General features: G+C 45.6%; 1 protein-coding gene across 1 annotated transcript; it reads left to right on the top strand.

The window, feature by feature from the left end:
- Positions 1–3,019: 3,019 nt before the first annotated feature.
- CTHRC1 (collagen triple helix repeat containing 1) lies at positions 3,020–13,604 on the top strand. Its single transcript, XM_084748236.1, has 4 exons — positions 3,020–3,291; positions 7,491–7,712; positions 10,783–10,999; positions 13,103–13,604. The coding sequence occupies exons 1-4, from the start codon at positions 3,130–3,132 to the stop codon at positions 13,243–13,245; spliced, it is 744 nt and encodes a 247-aa protein (XP_084604362.1). The 5' UTR covers positions 3,020–3,129; the 3' UTR covers positions 13,246–13,604.
- The last annotated feature ends 326 nt before the right edge of the window (positions 13,605–13,930 follow it).

Raw genomic sequence — 13,930 nt, 5'->3', positions numbered from 1 at the left:
GACTTTCTTTTCTCCTTCAGTCTATTTGGAGTTCTGTATGCTTCCTATACTTTGATAGGCATCTTCTTCTATAGGTTAGGAAATTTTTCTTCTACCATTTTGTTGAAAATATTTTCTGTGTCTTTGACCTGTGTTTCTTTTTCCTTCCTGTTGTAACCTGCATAAACTCTGTCGCCTCTCTGCGGAGACCTACTTCAGTTCCTGACATGACTGCAGCTCCTCTGTTAGCACCAGCTCTTAGCATATCAGGAGCCATTTTGACTCCAAGTCTCCATTTTGATTATAAGGTAAATTAAGATCAAGTTCTCAGGCCCTACGTGCCTGGAACCAGGAAGGTTCAACACTGCTGCTTAGAATAAAACAACAGGCAATAAACACATGTTCTGCTTGGGTTAAAGATAAATGTATGTTCTATTAGAGTTAAGTCCTGCTATGTTCCATTCTCCCAGAGAGCTGGAAAGCCCTCAAGAGCTCCCCTGCCCTAAACTCTAGCCAATCAGCTTAAAATGCTTTGTCTAGCTACCTGGACATTGTGCTCAGAACAAAACCAATTCTTCTTTGTGTTTAACTGGTCAAAATGATGTAATGCTACCCTCCCCCTTTCTTTCCACCTGCTTACCTGGATATGGTTTTTCTTATAAAAAGCCTGCCTTAAAAGCAAACCAATGTCGCTGGGTGTGGTGGACGCACGCCTTTAATCCCAGCACTTGGGAAGCAGAGGCTGCTGTGAGTTCGAGGCCAGCACAGTCTACAAAGTGATTCTAGGACAGCCAGGGCTACACAGAGAAACCCTGTCTCAAAAAACAAAAAAACAAAAAACAACAACAACAAAAAACAAAAAAAAAAACCAACAAAACAACAACAACACAAAACCAAAACCAAAACAAAACCAACCAACCAAACAAACAAAAAACCCAGACCAATGTCATAGTCTGGCTCCAGAGCCCAGATTATGTCTCTGACCGGTCAGTTTATGTTTAGTTAATGTCTAGTTTATGTCCAGTTTGTGTTCAGTGTTCAAAGAAGCTTCCATCTGAGTCTGGTGTTCGAGTGGTCAGTGTGCGGCTGTCCCTGAGCCCTGACTCTTCCTCTCTTCTCCTTATTCTTAGATCTGGTCTCTTCATAGTATCCCAGGCGTTTTGAAGCAGGAGTTTTTTTAGATTTAACATTTTCTTTGATCTCTGTATCCATTTCTTCGACCATCTCTTCAGTGCCTGAGAGCCTCTTTCCCATCTCTTGAACTCTATTGGTGAAGCTGGTCCTGCATTGGTTGCTACGCCCTTCAGTTTGGGTTTTCTTTGTTAATTCTATTTCCTCTTTCAGGTCTTGAATGGTTTTATTCATTTCCTTCCACTGTTTCTTTGTGTTTTCATAGATTTCTTTAAGGGATTTAATGCTTAAAGAGGTCCCCTCTAAGGACCTCTGTCATATGCATATGGGCTATTTTAAGGTCTCTGTTTGTACTTCAGCTGGTTTGGAGTAATTAGGGCCTGCAGTGGTAGGGTCGCTGCGTTCTAGTGGCGACATAGTGTCCTGGCTGTCGTTGATTGTGTGTTTAGGCATCTGGGATTGTAATTCTAGGTATCTAGTCCCGTCTTTGTTGGATGGGTGGTTTTTGTCCCCCCCGCCCCCTTAGGAACGTGTGGCAGCTGTGTGTTGCCTGTAGTAAAATCTTGTGGGATCCTGACAGATGTGGGCATTGGGGCTTCCAGTGAGATGTATTTCTAGGTATTAGGAGGAGCTGACACTCTGAATACCCAGAAGGGCTGAGGGGTAGGGGTGGGGTGGAGAGGCTTGGAAAACAGGGTGTTCCACTGGAATCTGCTTAGCTAGTCTCTTGGAAACGGAGGGGTGGGCGGGGAGGGCCAGAGTGTGAGCAGGGCCCACAGCAAAAGGTCCTGCTACAGAGCTGAGGATAAGACTGGGGAACGGACTTGAAGGACTGGAGTCAGAGGAGGAGCACCGCAGTTAGCTTGTTGGCTTCTCTGGCCAGAGTGGCCCCTGTGCTCCCAAGGAGTGTGTGCTGGAACCGGGAGAAAGCTTGGTGGGGGAAATTGTTATGATTCTCTGGCGATGGGTGCAGAAGAGAAAGGGAGGGAGGCTGCAGCCCGAGGATCAAAACGAGGGGTTCAATTTAGCGGAGTAGAGAGGGAGGTGACTATTAGCCTATTTGTTTTAGTGCCCAGTGTGGCTTATGGGTCTCAGGGAGTGTGTGTGCCGGAGTTTAGGGGGCGGGGCCGGGGCTGGGGGTGCAGGACTAGGATATGAATGAGGGAAGGGAAGTTCGGAGAGGAAAGTCTGTAGGATTCACCAGCCACAAGATGGTGGTAGGAGGCTGCTGCAGGTGTTCTGAGGCGGAGCTGAGGACTGGACCTGGAGCAATGGAGGGAGAGCTGAACACCTGGAGGTCGCCTACCTGTCAGGGCGTCCCCGGTGGAGTTGGGGGGCTGCTTCCCTGATTGGAATTCTGATGGGGCTTTTTAAAATAGGCCAATCTACTGTGGAGTGAGCACTCGAAAGTGAACTTCCATCGCAGAGTGTTGCTTCTTTTCCATGAGCCTCAGTGGAGCCGCCAGGCAGCATCGTTCCCCCCGCCCCCCCCTACAGGATTGCCAAGAGGCCACGTGAACGGCCTTGCACCTCGGAGCTTAGAAGGGGCATAACAGTTTGCCCAACTCAATCACTTGGATCATAGGACTCTTAAAGACTGTTATAATATGCCTCTCTCCGCTAATACCCCTTTGCTAGGAATGAAAGAACCCGAAGGTGATTCCTGGACCCGAGTTAAGTAAGACACGTGCCTCGAAGAAGCTCTCAGGAGGTTCAGTCTCCGTTCCTCTTCACCTGTTGTTCCTGACCACAGTCACCCAGTCTGGTCTCCGCAGACCAGTTCCTCACCCCGCGAGGGTCTGGGCGGGCGGAGCTGCGGAGAAGGGGCGGGCTAGAGCCCGGGACCCTGGCCTATTACAGTATGCAAGCTCCGGGTGTCCAGGGGGCGGGAGGCAAGAAGGGAGGGCGGCGCTCAGTGAAAGACGCATTGATGCAGCTGGCTGCAGAGCTGGGCCAGACGCCGACCAGGGCCAGGCTCCTGCCGACCCCCACCCCCCTCCTGTTCGCACACCGCGCACCATGCACCCCCAAGGCCGCACCGCCTCCCTGCAGCTGCTACTCGGCCTCCTCTTCCTTGGGCTGCTGCTGCTGCTGCTGCAGTTACCCGCGCCGTCCAGCGCCTCTGAGAACGCCAAGGTGAAGCAAAAAGCGCTGATCCGGCAGAGAGAGGTGGTAGACCTGGTGAGTCTGAGAGAGTCGGTCCTGCCCTGAGTGCACAGGGAAGGGCATCAATACAGCTATTGGTGGTGCTGACCGTAGGGGAGCGGGTAGGACAGAGAGGGTGCTATGTGTCTTGAGTGCCTCAGTGTCCTGCTTGTCTGAGTCTATGTGTGGGAAAGGATCTGGGACATGCCTGAAGAGGAGTCTCGAAGCCACAGGAAATTGCACCAAAGCGGTGTGGGTCAGGTGGGATGTTCCAAGTCGGTGCAGTCTCCGGGTAACTTCTGGTCTCCAGGGAAGGGCACCTTTGTGAGAAATGGGCAACGTTGTGGCTGCACCTGGAGTAGACTGCGCCACTTGGTTGATTTCAAAAGCAGGCTTGAAGGAAGACCCTAGGCCAGCTGGTCTCCTGGGCCTGGGCCAAGGCTGTGCAACGTGTCCTTTGTTGGGACTGGTGGCCACGTCTGCCTTTGAGGAGCGACTAACACCCCCACAAAGCACGTGTCCAGTTTCTTGTAACTTGAAGATGATGAGTCATTTGGGTCCTCTTCCTCGGGTGTATGAACTACAATTTACTCCGTGGAGGACCGCAGCTAGGGCCGGGAATGGTTCAGAGGGTTTGAAGCTGGAAGGGGAAAATAAAAGGGCCCCAGGAGGACCCCATTCTGCCTGTTGTGTTCAACGCAGATGCGCAGTCTGGTCTTCACCCTGTGACTCTCAGCCAGGAACACTGTAGCCGAGCTAGAGGGAAAGACAGGGCTTTTCCAGGAAAGCAAATATCCCAAGCTCTTTCCGAGGGGCTAATCTGTGGGAAAGTCTGTTTGCATAAAGCCCTTCCCTCTAAAAGTCAACAAACCTAGTGGAGAGCAGAGAGTTTTTCTGTCCCGTGCAAGAGCCAGCCGTTATGGGTCTGCAGTCCTTGGCACATCATAAACTTGAGTCCTTAACCCAGCCCATACGGTTGTCAGGCATTGTGATACAAAATTGACAGGGGGTGTTTATTTATTTATTTTTATTTCTTAGATTTGAATTTCTTAAGCTGAGCTAATAAACCAAGCTTCCTGACAGATCGTTCTAAACTGGATTCAAAAGCACGGGGGGGGGGGGGGTGTATGGGGGGGGAGTACGATGGGGGCGGGGAGGGAATCCCTGTTGTTTCATACAGCGGTGGTGGGTTTTTTGTTTGCTTGTTTGTTTGTTTTTGGTGCTGTTTTCTGCTTTGATATATAATTTTACCGCACAAAAGCACACTGTGTTGGAGCTAAGATTCTATTTTAAGTACCTAAGTTGTTAAAAAAAAAATTGCTCCACATGAATGTGGCCCATGTGCAGTTTGCATTTTATGAGTGTGCAGTTAAGATACATAAACCAGTCCCTTTCCGCATAAGTTCCCCATAAAGCTAGTATTCTCCTCCTCTAAGGATTTTACAGTACCTGTGGTTTCCCGCAGCTCCAACCCAACTTGGAAAAGCCAGGCTCAGGTGCATCCTGTAGATTGGATTTGGTCTTGGTGACAGAAAGAGTCCACACAGTCATTAAGAAGGTTTCCACGGACTCTATAAAGCAACTTCTTTGTATGGGCGCTTTCAAAGCAGTCCTTTCAGGCTTCCACTAAGTTCTGCCCCCTGCTGGACAGTAAAAAAAATGGCGAGCTGGGAGAGCGAAGTTGAGCCTCCATTCAAGGTTACTCATTTTGTTGACTTTCATTGACGAGTATTGGGGCTAGCAGACATACTTATTTTATGTAGCATCTTGCCTGAGAGAAATGTTAAAATATCAGATAATACTAGAGAAATTTATGTAAATAAATGAAATGTTAAAGTAAAAAATTTAATTGGAATGCCTTGTGTTTTGAAAGGTCTAACTAATGGCACCCCTGTTTCCATGTAAACTAACTCAAGGGTAGGCACTGGAATTGACAGATGAAGCTCAAATATCAATCAGCCTTGTAGGTCAATGGTAGAGCACTTGCCTAACATGCAAGAGGCTCTGAGTGCCCATGCTGCACTATGCATGCGTGTGTGTGTGTGTGTGTGTGTGTGTGTGTGTGTGTGTGTGTAAGAGAGAGAGAGACAGAGAGAGAGACAGAGAGAGACAGAGAGAGAGAGACAGAGAGAGAGACAGAGAGAGACAGAGACAGAGAGACAGAGACAGAGACAGAGATGTGGTCTCATATATCCCAGGCTGGCCTCAGATTTGCTGTGTCGGGAGGATTCTGCACTCTGGACCCTCCTGCCTCTGTTTCCCCCAAAGCAGGGGTTACAGGCGTGCGCTACCCACCACTAACATTCAAGGAAGGATGTTTATTATTATCCCCATTTTAGAAGTAAGGAACACGCATGTTACTGAAATGATGAGCAAATGGCTTGGTAGCACATATCTAAGAAGGATGAGGCTAATATTTAAAATAAAGATAAAATGGTTCTAGAATCCATGCATTTAAATTCTACACCCTGCACAAACAAATAATCAGACAGAGATGTAACAGGTATGTAATAGGTATGTAAATTGTTACATACCTGTTGAGGACAGGTGGTCCCATGAAACTGGGCCACAGACTCCTCTTCAGGCAGACAGAGTGGGCTGGGTAAGTTCTGCCTAGTGGTGCGTCTTCCTGCATAGAGCATCTTCCTTCGCATAAAAATAACAGAAGCAGAGCATATGTATGTCCAACTTAGAGATACTGCAATACAAGATAACTATTGCCTACTAAGGTTTTATTTCATAGCAATTAATCTTAAGGAACTCATTCAAAGGGAAAAAATCTATATGGATAAGTATTTTCATTATATTAATATTTATAACAAAAATAGAAATGCTCAAAAAAACTGAGCATTAAAAATTTTGTATAGAGGCCAGGTGGTGGTGGCACATGCCTTTAATTACAGCACTTGGGAGGCAGAGGCAGGCAGATCTCTGTGAGTTCAGGACCAGCCAGGTCTACAAAGTGAGCCAAGGCTACACAGAGAAACCCTGCCTCAAAAAATTTTTTGTATTATAATGTAAAAGTGCATTTATGGGACTTTTGGTAAAATATGGGATTGTGAGCCAGGCAGTGTTGGCAAACGCCTTTAATCCCAACACTTGGGAGGCAGAGGCAGGCAGACCTCTGTGAGTTTCAGGCCAGCCTGGTGTACAGAGTGAGTTCCAGGACAGCCAGGATTATACAGAAAACCTTTGTGTCTAAAAACAAACAGCAGGTGTGGTGGCACACGCCTTTAATCCCAGCACTTGGGAGGCAAGAGGCAGGTGAATCACTGTGAGTTCAAGGCCAGCCTGGTCTACAAAGTGAGTCCAGGACAGCCAAGGTTACACAGAGAAACCCTGTCTCAAAAAACAAAAAACAAACAAACAAATAAAAACAAACAAACAAAAACAACAAAAAGGGGCATTGGGGAGATTATAAGAGACGAACATAGAATATCAGGGGCTGGACAGATGTTCAGCAGTTAAGAGCACTGGCTGCTCTTCCCTAGGGCCTGGCTTCAGTTCCCAGCACCCACAGGGCAGCTCACAGCAGTCTATAACTCTAGTTATGAGGGATTTGATCACTTGCCTAGCCTGCACAGGCCAGGTCTGCTACCATACTCATAAAATAATAATAACAGATTTGAAATTATAAATATCAAACACTGTGTACCTTGCAATATAGCTAGTTAAAATTATATATAATCAAAAGTAGAAAGAAAAATGAAAATATTTTTGTTTGATTTGTGTAAGTTTGTGCAATAAAAAAAATATGAAGAAGTGACAATGTTTTCTAAATAAGCTTAAAATGAGTTCTTCCTGGTATCCAATGGGAGCATGGACAAGGCGATTCAAAGAGGCTCTTGACAGATTCAAAATAAATGTAGTCGGTCATGGTGATGCATGCCTGTAACCCCAGCACTCTGGGAGGCAGAGGCAGGCAGATCTCTGTGAGTTCGAGGTCAGCCTGGTCTAAAAAGTGAATCCAGGACAGCCAGGGCTACACAAAGAAACCTTGTCTTGAAAAACCAAATAAATAAATAAATAAATAAATAAATAAATGCCACTGAAATCATCGACTCTTACGTATTGTTTATGTGTTCACAAAGGTATTTCCTTATGTACTTATTTTGTACTGGGATCAAACTTTGAGCCCTGTGCATCCTAGGCAAGAGTGCTACCACTCATGTACATCCCTGGTTTGCATCTTGAGTCACCACGCCTTTTTCCTCCACCCCCCTTTGGCTCTGTAGTACAATGGAATGTGCCTACAAGGACCAGCAGGTGTTCCTGGTCGCGACGGGAGCCCTGGGGCCAATGGCATTCCTGGTACACCTGGAATCCCAGGCCGGGATGGATTCAAAGGAGAAAAGGGGGAATGCATGAGGGAAAGCTTTGAGGAGTCCTGGACCCCAAACTACAAGCAGTGTTCGTGGAATTCACTGAATTACGGCATAGATCTTGGGAAAATTGCGGTAAGTAAAGTCCGATTTATGTTAAAGTTGAAGCAATATGTGAGAGGTTTTTTTTTTTTTAATTTTTTGTTTTGTTTTGTTTTTTATGGTTTTTTGAGACAGGGTTTCTCTGTGTAGCCTTGGCTGTCCTGGACTCCCTTTGTAGACCAGGCTGGCCTTGAACTCACAGCGATCCACCTGCCTCTGCCTCCCGAGTGCTGGGATTAAAGGCATGCGCCACCACGCCCAGCTTTTCTTTTTAATTTTTTATTAATTTATTCTTGTTACATCTCAATGGTTATCCCATCCCTTGTATCCTCCCATTCCTCCCTCCCTCCCATTTTCCCCTTACTCCCCTCCCCTATGACTGTTCCTGAGGGGGACCTCCTCCCCCTGTATATGCTCATAGGGTATCAAGTCTCTTCTTGGTAGCCTGCTATCCTTCCTCTGAGTGCCACCAGGCCTCCCCCTCCAGGGGACGTGGTCAAATAGCAGGCACCAGAGTTTGTGTGCAAGATGTGAGAGTTTTTTATAAGTCAGTGCAAATTTTTTTGTTGTTGTTAAAATCGAAGGACCCTAAATAAAGAGATTGAGAATAGGTGATGTGTGGCTTTTCACTTAAAATTAATGAAAAAAATTTGATAACAGTTTTAAGGCAAATGCAAAAGGAAGTGAGACAGTGACAGGCACTCTAATCCTATCATGAAGTAAATTTAAATTAGTGTAACACATCCTGCTGTAGCTCCAGACCTAAAAGTGGAAGATGGTTCTAAAAATTACCACGTGGCCTGCGATCCATGTTAACCGAAGCCCATTTGTTCTTATTCTCAAGCTCGGCTCAAAACTGCTTTTTAAGTTAAGGGAATTGAAATTGATTTAGAATAATCACTATGGTGATTCCATAGCATTTGTGCAAGGAGAGGCACTCGAAATAGCCTGTCCATCCAGGCATTTTGATGGATGATCCAGTCACTGACTGAGTGATTCAGTGACAGTGCTTTGACTCACGGGGATGCAGCTGAGTGGTGGAGTGGTGTACCCTGGATGTGTAAGGCCCTGCGCTGGGTCAAGTGCAATTGGCAACTCTTCTTTTGATGACCAACTCTGTCCCTTCCTCCAGAGATGTAATTTAGTGCTTCAAGATTCTGCTCATGGCCAGGAGAACAGTTCATTTTCATAAAATCTAAGGTTTTACGCATCCATGTTTTTCATATCAACCTTTTCTGCTCTATTTTAAAAGTTCAAGAATGTCTTGATTTTTGTATGACAGGCTTTTCATCTAAGTACCACAGTTTTGGTGACAGAGATCTTTCTCTTTCTTATGTGATATATATATTAAAGATTTATTTATTTATTGTGTATATGATGTTCTCCTGCATGTAACAATTGCAGGCCAGAAGGGGGCACTAGATCTCATTATAGATGATTGTGAGCTACCATGTGGTTGCTGGGAATTGAACTCAGGGCCTTTGGAAGAACAGCAAGTGCTCTTAACTTCTGAGCTACCTCTCCAGCCCCTATATTTGTTTGTTTTTTTTTAATAGAAAGTATTTTATTCAAGTGTTGCCTGTTATTTAAACATCTGACACTTCATGTACTCATTTTAAAACTCCACTAAGTCCACTTAGTGCTGCCTTTCTGTGTGTGGGTGGAGGTTGCTTCTCAGGGGCCATCAGTTACCTTAGCCTGGTGCCAGTTCCACAGTGTCATAGCCAACATTCCCTAGCTAGGGGCGGGGCTGCATGAGCTCCGCCCTATGCATGCTGGGAGTTTTGGTTAGACTAATTTTGTGCACTCCTTGCACATGTAACCTGCTCTGAGTTCATGTGTGCCATGGTCCTGTCATGTCTGGCAAATTCTGTTTCACTGAAGGTGTCTACTGCCTCTTATTCTCTGTGAGTCTCTGTATTAATTTCCATCTACTGCAAAAGGGAGATTCTCGGATGAGGTTGAAGAGATATAGTAATTTATGAGTAGATTAAAAAAAAACCCTTAGGACTCAGTTTATTACTGTGTCCTTTTAGCAGAATAATCATATTAGTTTCTCCCTTAGGGCCTTATGAGCTAGCCAGATACGGATTTGGGGTCCAGTTAAGTAAAGAGGGCATGAGCTCCATCGTGTAGAGCTGGATTTTAACTCATCATTAAGTAGTTGGTAACTGCGCTAACATGTGTGCCATTACCGCAGCAGTGGGCCCACTGTTACCATAGGTCACAGCTGGGTACGACTTGTCATGACTCCCCCCACCCCCACCCCGGCAGCATGCATTGAGCCCTCCAGCGCTCTGAAAGCCAGCGAGGAGGGATGAATCTTCCATGTCACTGACAGCTTAGTTATCCGTGTCCTATGACTTAAGTATGTAGTCTCATCAATAATAAGGAATATTACTCAGCTGTAAAGAAAAATGAAAATGTGAAATTCATAGGTAAATGGGTAGGGGCTGAAAGTAATCATTCTGAGTGAGGTCCCCCCCCCAGAGCCGGACAGACACACGCTGCATGCTCTTTCTCCTGTACGGATGCTACCTTTGAATCTTCAGATGAGCACGTTTAAATTTATAACTTCAGAGAGGTTATAAAGCTAGTAAAGGGCTATGGGGCTCAAGGGGAGTGGGTAGACTGCAGATGTTATGGAGGAGGAAATGGGAATTATGGAACGGGAAGGGTGCCCCTGCTGGCCTGCAGTTGCTACGTGCAGGAGAACATTGTATAAATAATAAATAAATCTCCTGCTCCTGGGAGAGGAGGAGAGGGGAGCGTGCCTAAGGAAGAACAAACACTAAAGGCATTTGGAAAAGGCCACATGGAAACCTACTACACTGTAGACGCCTCCTGAGACATACACGTACGCATGCGCAAAAGGAGCTTAAGCGGTGCTTCCCTACACACCACAGACTGAATTAAACAAACAGAACAAACCAAAAAACAGATATGGGGTACTTTCTGAGTTATTGCTCCGTGGTGTCCGGTAGCCCTCCCCCAAATCTCAGACTGTTGCCACTGCTCTGGGTAGGCCTCCAAAACTTGGTGGTCGAAGTAGCTATTTAACTAAAACAAAAAAAAATGTTCAGCTGTTTTTCTGCTGTGGCAGGAATGCACGTTTACAAAGATGCGCTCCAACAGTGCTCTGCGAGTTCTGTTCAGTGGCTCACTCCGGCTGAAATGCAGAAATGCGTGCTGCCAGCGCTGGTATTTTACATTTAATGGAGCTGAGTGTTCAGGACCTCTTCCCATTGAAGCCATCATCTATCTGGACCAAGGAAGCCCTGAATTAAACTCAACTATTAATATCCACCGTACTTCCTCCGGTATGTACCACAGTGGCCTTGCAGAACGTGCCTGTTTGATGTCCACTGTCATGTTGGGTAGCGAAGGAGCCTGTTCTAACGAGGCTTCCAGCAGGTTCATAGTATGTGACTCTCCACCCTGGCCGGCAGTTCACAATTGTTTACAGATCTTTTGTTCAAAGGGTGCAGATGGTGGGGTTGCCATCTCTGACCAAGGGACTCAGAATCTCTGGTGTAAGTTTCCAGAACCTGCATCTTCAAAACAAAACAGATAACAACAAAGACCCTGGAAGTGATGATGTGCCCCCAAAGTGAAAGTCAGTGATGGGTTAGAAATGGAGAAACAGCCAAGTAATTCTGTACCTTTGGTCTGAGCCTTCCCTACACAATGGGCTCATCTGGGAAACCTGGGGGCAGAGGGGAACCAAAAACAACAAAAACAAAAACCCAAACCAACCAACCAACGAACCAAACACACCTGCCCTGGGTGCCACTCCTCCAGAATAACTGAGTTAATGGGGATTTGATTGTGAAAGGTCACCATCTAAGCATTTGCCTTGCTGAGAGGCTGATGCTAGGCCCACACTTATCTGGAGTCTGTTGGCTTCATGGTTAAGTGGACGTGTTTCTAAGTCATAAGGAGTCAAGGCCCTTGGGGCAACTTGAGTATTGGTAGCATGCATTTTCAGCTAGCGTGGTACAGATGCCCAGACAACTTAGATGGGACTGTGGTGGGCTCACTTCTTACCTCTCCCAACTGTAGAGGAGGTCTGAACTCACGACAGGTCCCCATATTCTGACATGAATTGACTTACAGATGCCATAGCCAGGGAGGCCTCAGCTAGACTGCATTAATGTCAATTCAGGTGGAAACCTGACAGGGCGCCTCAGCGCATTAATCTCAACCAAGTAGGGAAGCTAAAGAGCCTGCCAACTCGTTTCCTTTCTTACTCCGCAAACCGAAGGCAACGTGTCTCTCTGCCTGTCTTAGTGACCAACGGTGACGTCTTCTTTAGATGCGAGTGAAGAACTTTGGTAAGGTGGAATGCAAGATCTGTGTGTGCCCAGAGGACACACAAAGGACACCGCATTAAAACAAAACAGAACAAACAGCAGGGCCTCTTTTTAACTATAATAATTCTATTAAAGGGTCAGAGAGATGGTCCAGCAGGCAGAAGGTGCTTACCCTGAGCCTGACGACCTGTGTTTGGTCCCCGGGACACACTGATGGAAGGACAGGACCAACACCTGTAATAAGCCGTCCTCTAATCTTCACATGGGCACTGTGGCATGTGTGTGTCCACACCTACATATACACATTAGATAGATAGATAGATAGATAGATAGATAGATAGATAGATAGATAGCTGATAGATAGATGATAGATAAATGATAAATAGATGATACATAGGTAGATATGTAGATAGAGATAGATAGATGCATACATACATTCATATGTAGATTTAATTTTTTTGTAAAACAAAGTATCTGTAAAATAGATTCACATGTTGAGGGGCTGGTATAAGATTAAGCTACGACTTCTTTTTTTGTTGTTTTTTTTTTTTTGTTTTTTTTTTGAGAAAGGGTTTCTCTGTGTAGCCTTGGCTGTCCTGGACTCCCTTTGTAGACCAGGCTGGCCTCGAACTCACAGCGATCCACCTGCCTCTGCCTCCCGAGTGCTGGGATTAATAAGCTACAACTTCTTATATTCATATAAAAGTCCTATCCTGGATTTAAATAACATCAGCTCTAGGGTTGAGTGCTGAGCAGGACTTTCTTTAAAAAGACTTGCACATCTTGGTTCAGACTCTGGTTCAGGTCTCTTCCAGAATTGGGAAGACTTGACAGTTGGAAGTCTAGGCTTCCTGTGCGCTTGGGTAAATCCTTCTTTGGCTGTAAGTAACCAACACACTCTGCTTTGAGAACACTGCCTGTTGAGGTGACAGCACAGAGCTTATGTACATGCCTTCAAAACCACCCAGGTGCCAGCTAAGGAAAAGAGAACTTTATTCTAAAATCCCCATCAGGTGCTAGATCTTTAATTAGCTTTACATTAAGCAGAATCGTAGCCTGAGTTTCTACAGGAAATGCAGAGTGAATGATTTTGCTGGCTGTGTTTTGCAGTGGAAGGGCTGTGCGAAGGAATCGGCGCTGGGCTGGTAGACGTGGCCATCTGGGTCGGCACTTGTTCAGATTACCCCAAAGGAGACGCTTCGACTGGGTGGAACTCAGTGTCTCGCATCATCATCGAAGAACTACCAAAGTGAAGCCTCTCGGGCTTTCATTCCCTACCTCGTTTATTTTTGGAATCAAGCCTCTGAATGGTTCATTTTTGACGACATTTAAGAAATCACATTATGTACTCAGCTGAATGAAAAAGCAAAGTTAAATATGTTGACAGACCCAAGTGTGATTTCACACTTTAAAATCCAGCCTTATCCATTTTGTTTCAACCAAAGATGGTTTCAGGATTTTTTTTTTTCATTCATTACTTTTCTCATGATTCTCATCTTTGAACCTATATCTTGGAATGTTATTACAGTCTTTAGTATCTGTCAACATTTTAATACATTGTAAGGGTTGTACAGATTTATTTTATATCTGTTAAATAAAATGCTCCAAACAATCTTAGTATTCTCATTTGTTTGTTTGTGTAGCCCTGGCTTTCCTGAAATTCACATTGTAGACCAGGCTAGCCTCAAAGTCAGAGATCTACCTGTCTATACCTCCCAAGGGCTGGGACTAAAGGTATGTGCCACCACGCCTGGCAACTTTAGTGTTTCGTTTGTTTCATTTGGTTTTTATTGCTTCTTAAATTAAAAAAAAAATTTTTTTTAAAATTGACTCACTTTACATCCCATTTGTAGCCCCTCCCTCCTCCTCTCTTGGCCCCACCCCCCTCCCTTATCCCTACTCCCCACCTCCCCTAGTCCTCAGAAAGGGGATCCCTCC

Source organism: Acomys minous (assembly GCF_964271855.1).
Source record: "Acomys minous genome assembly, chromosome: 12".
Taxonomy (NCBI): Eukaryota; Metazoa; Chordata; class Mammalia; order Rodentia; family Muridae; genus Acomys; species Acomys minous.
The sequence above is the reverse complement of the archived record's forward strand: the minus strand, read 5'-3'. Positions and strand labels throughout refer to the sequence as shown.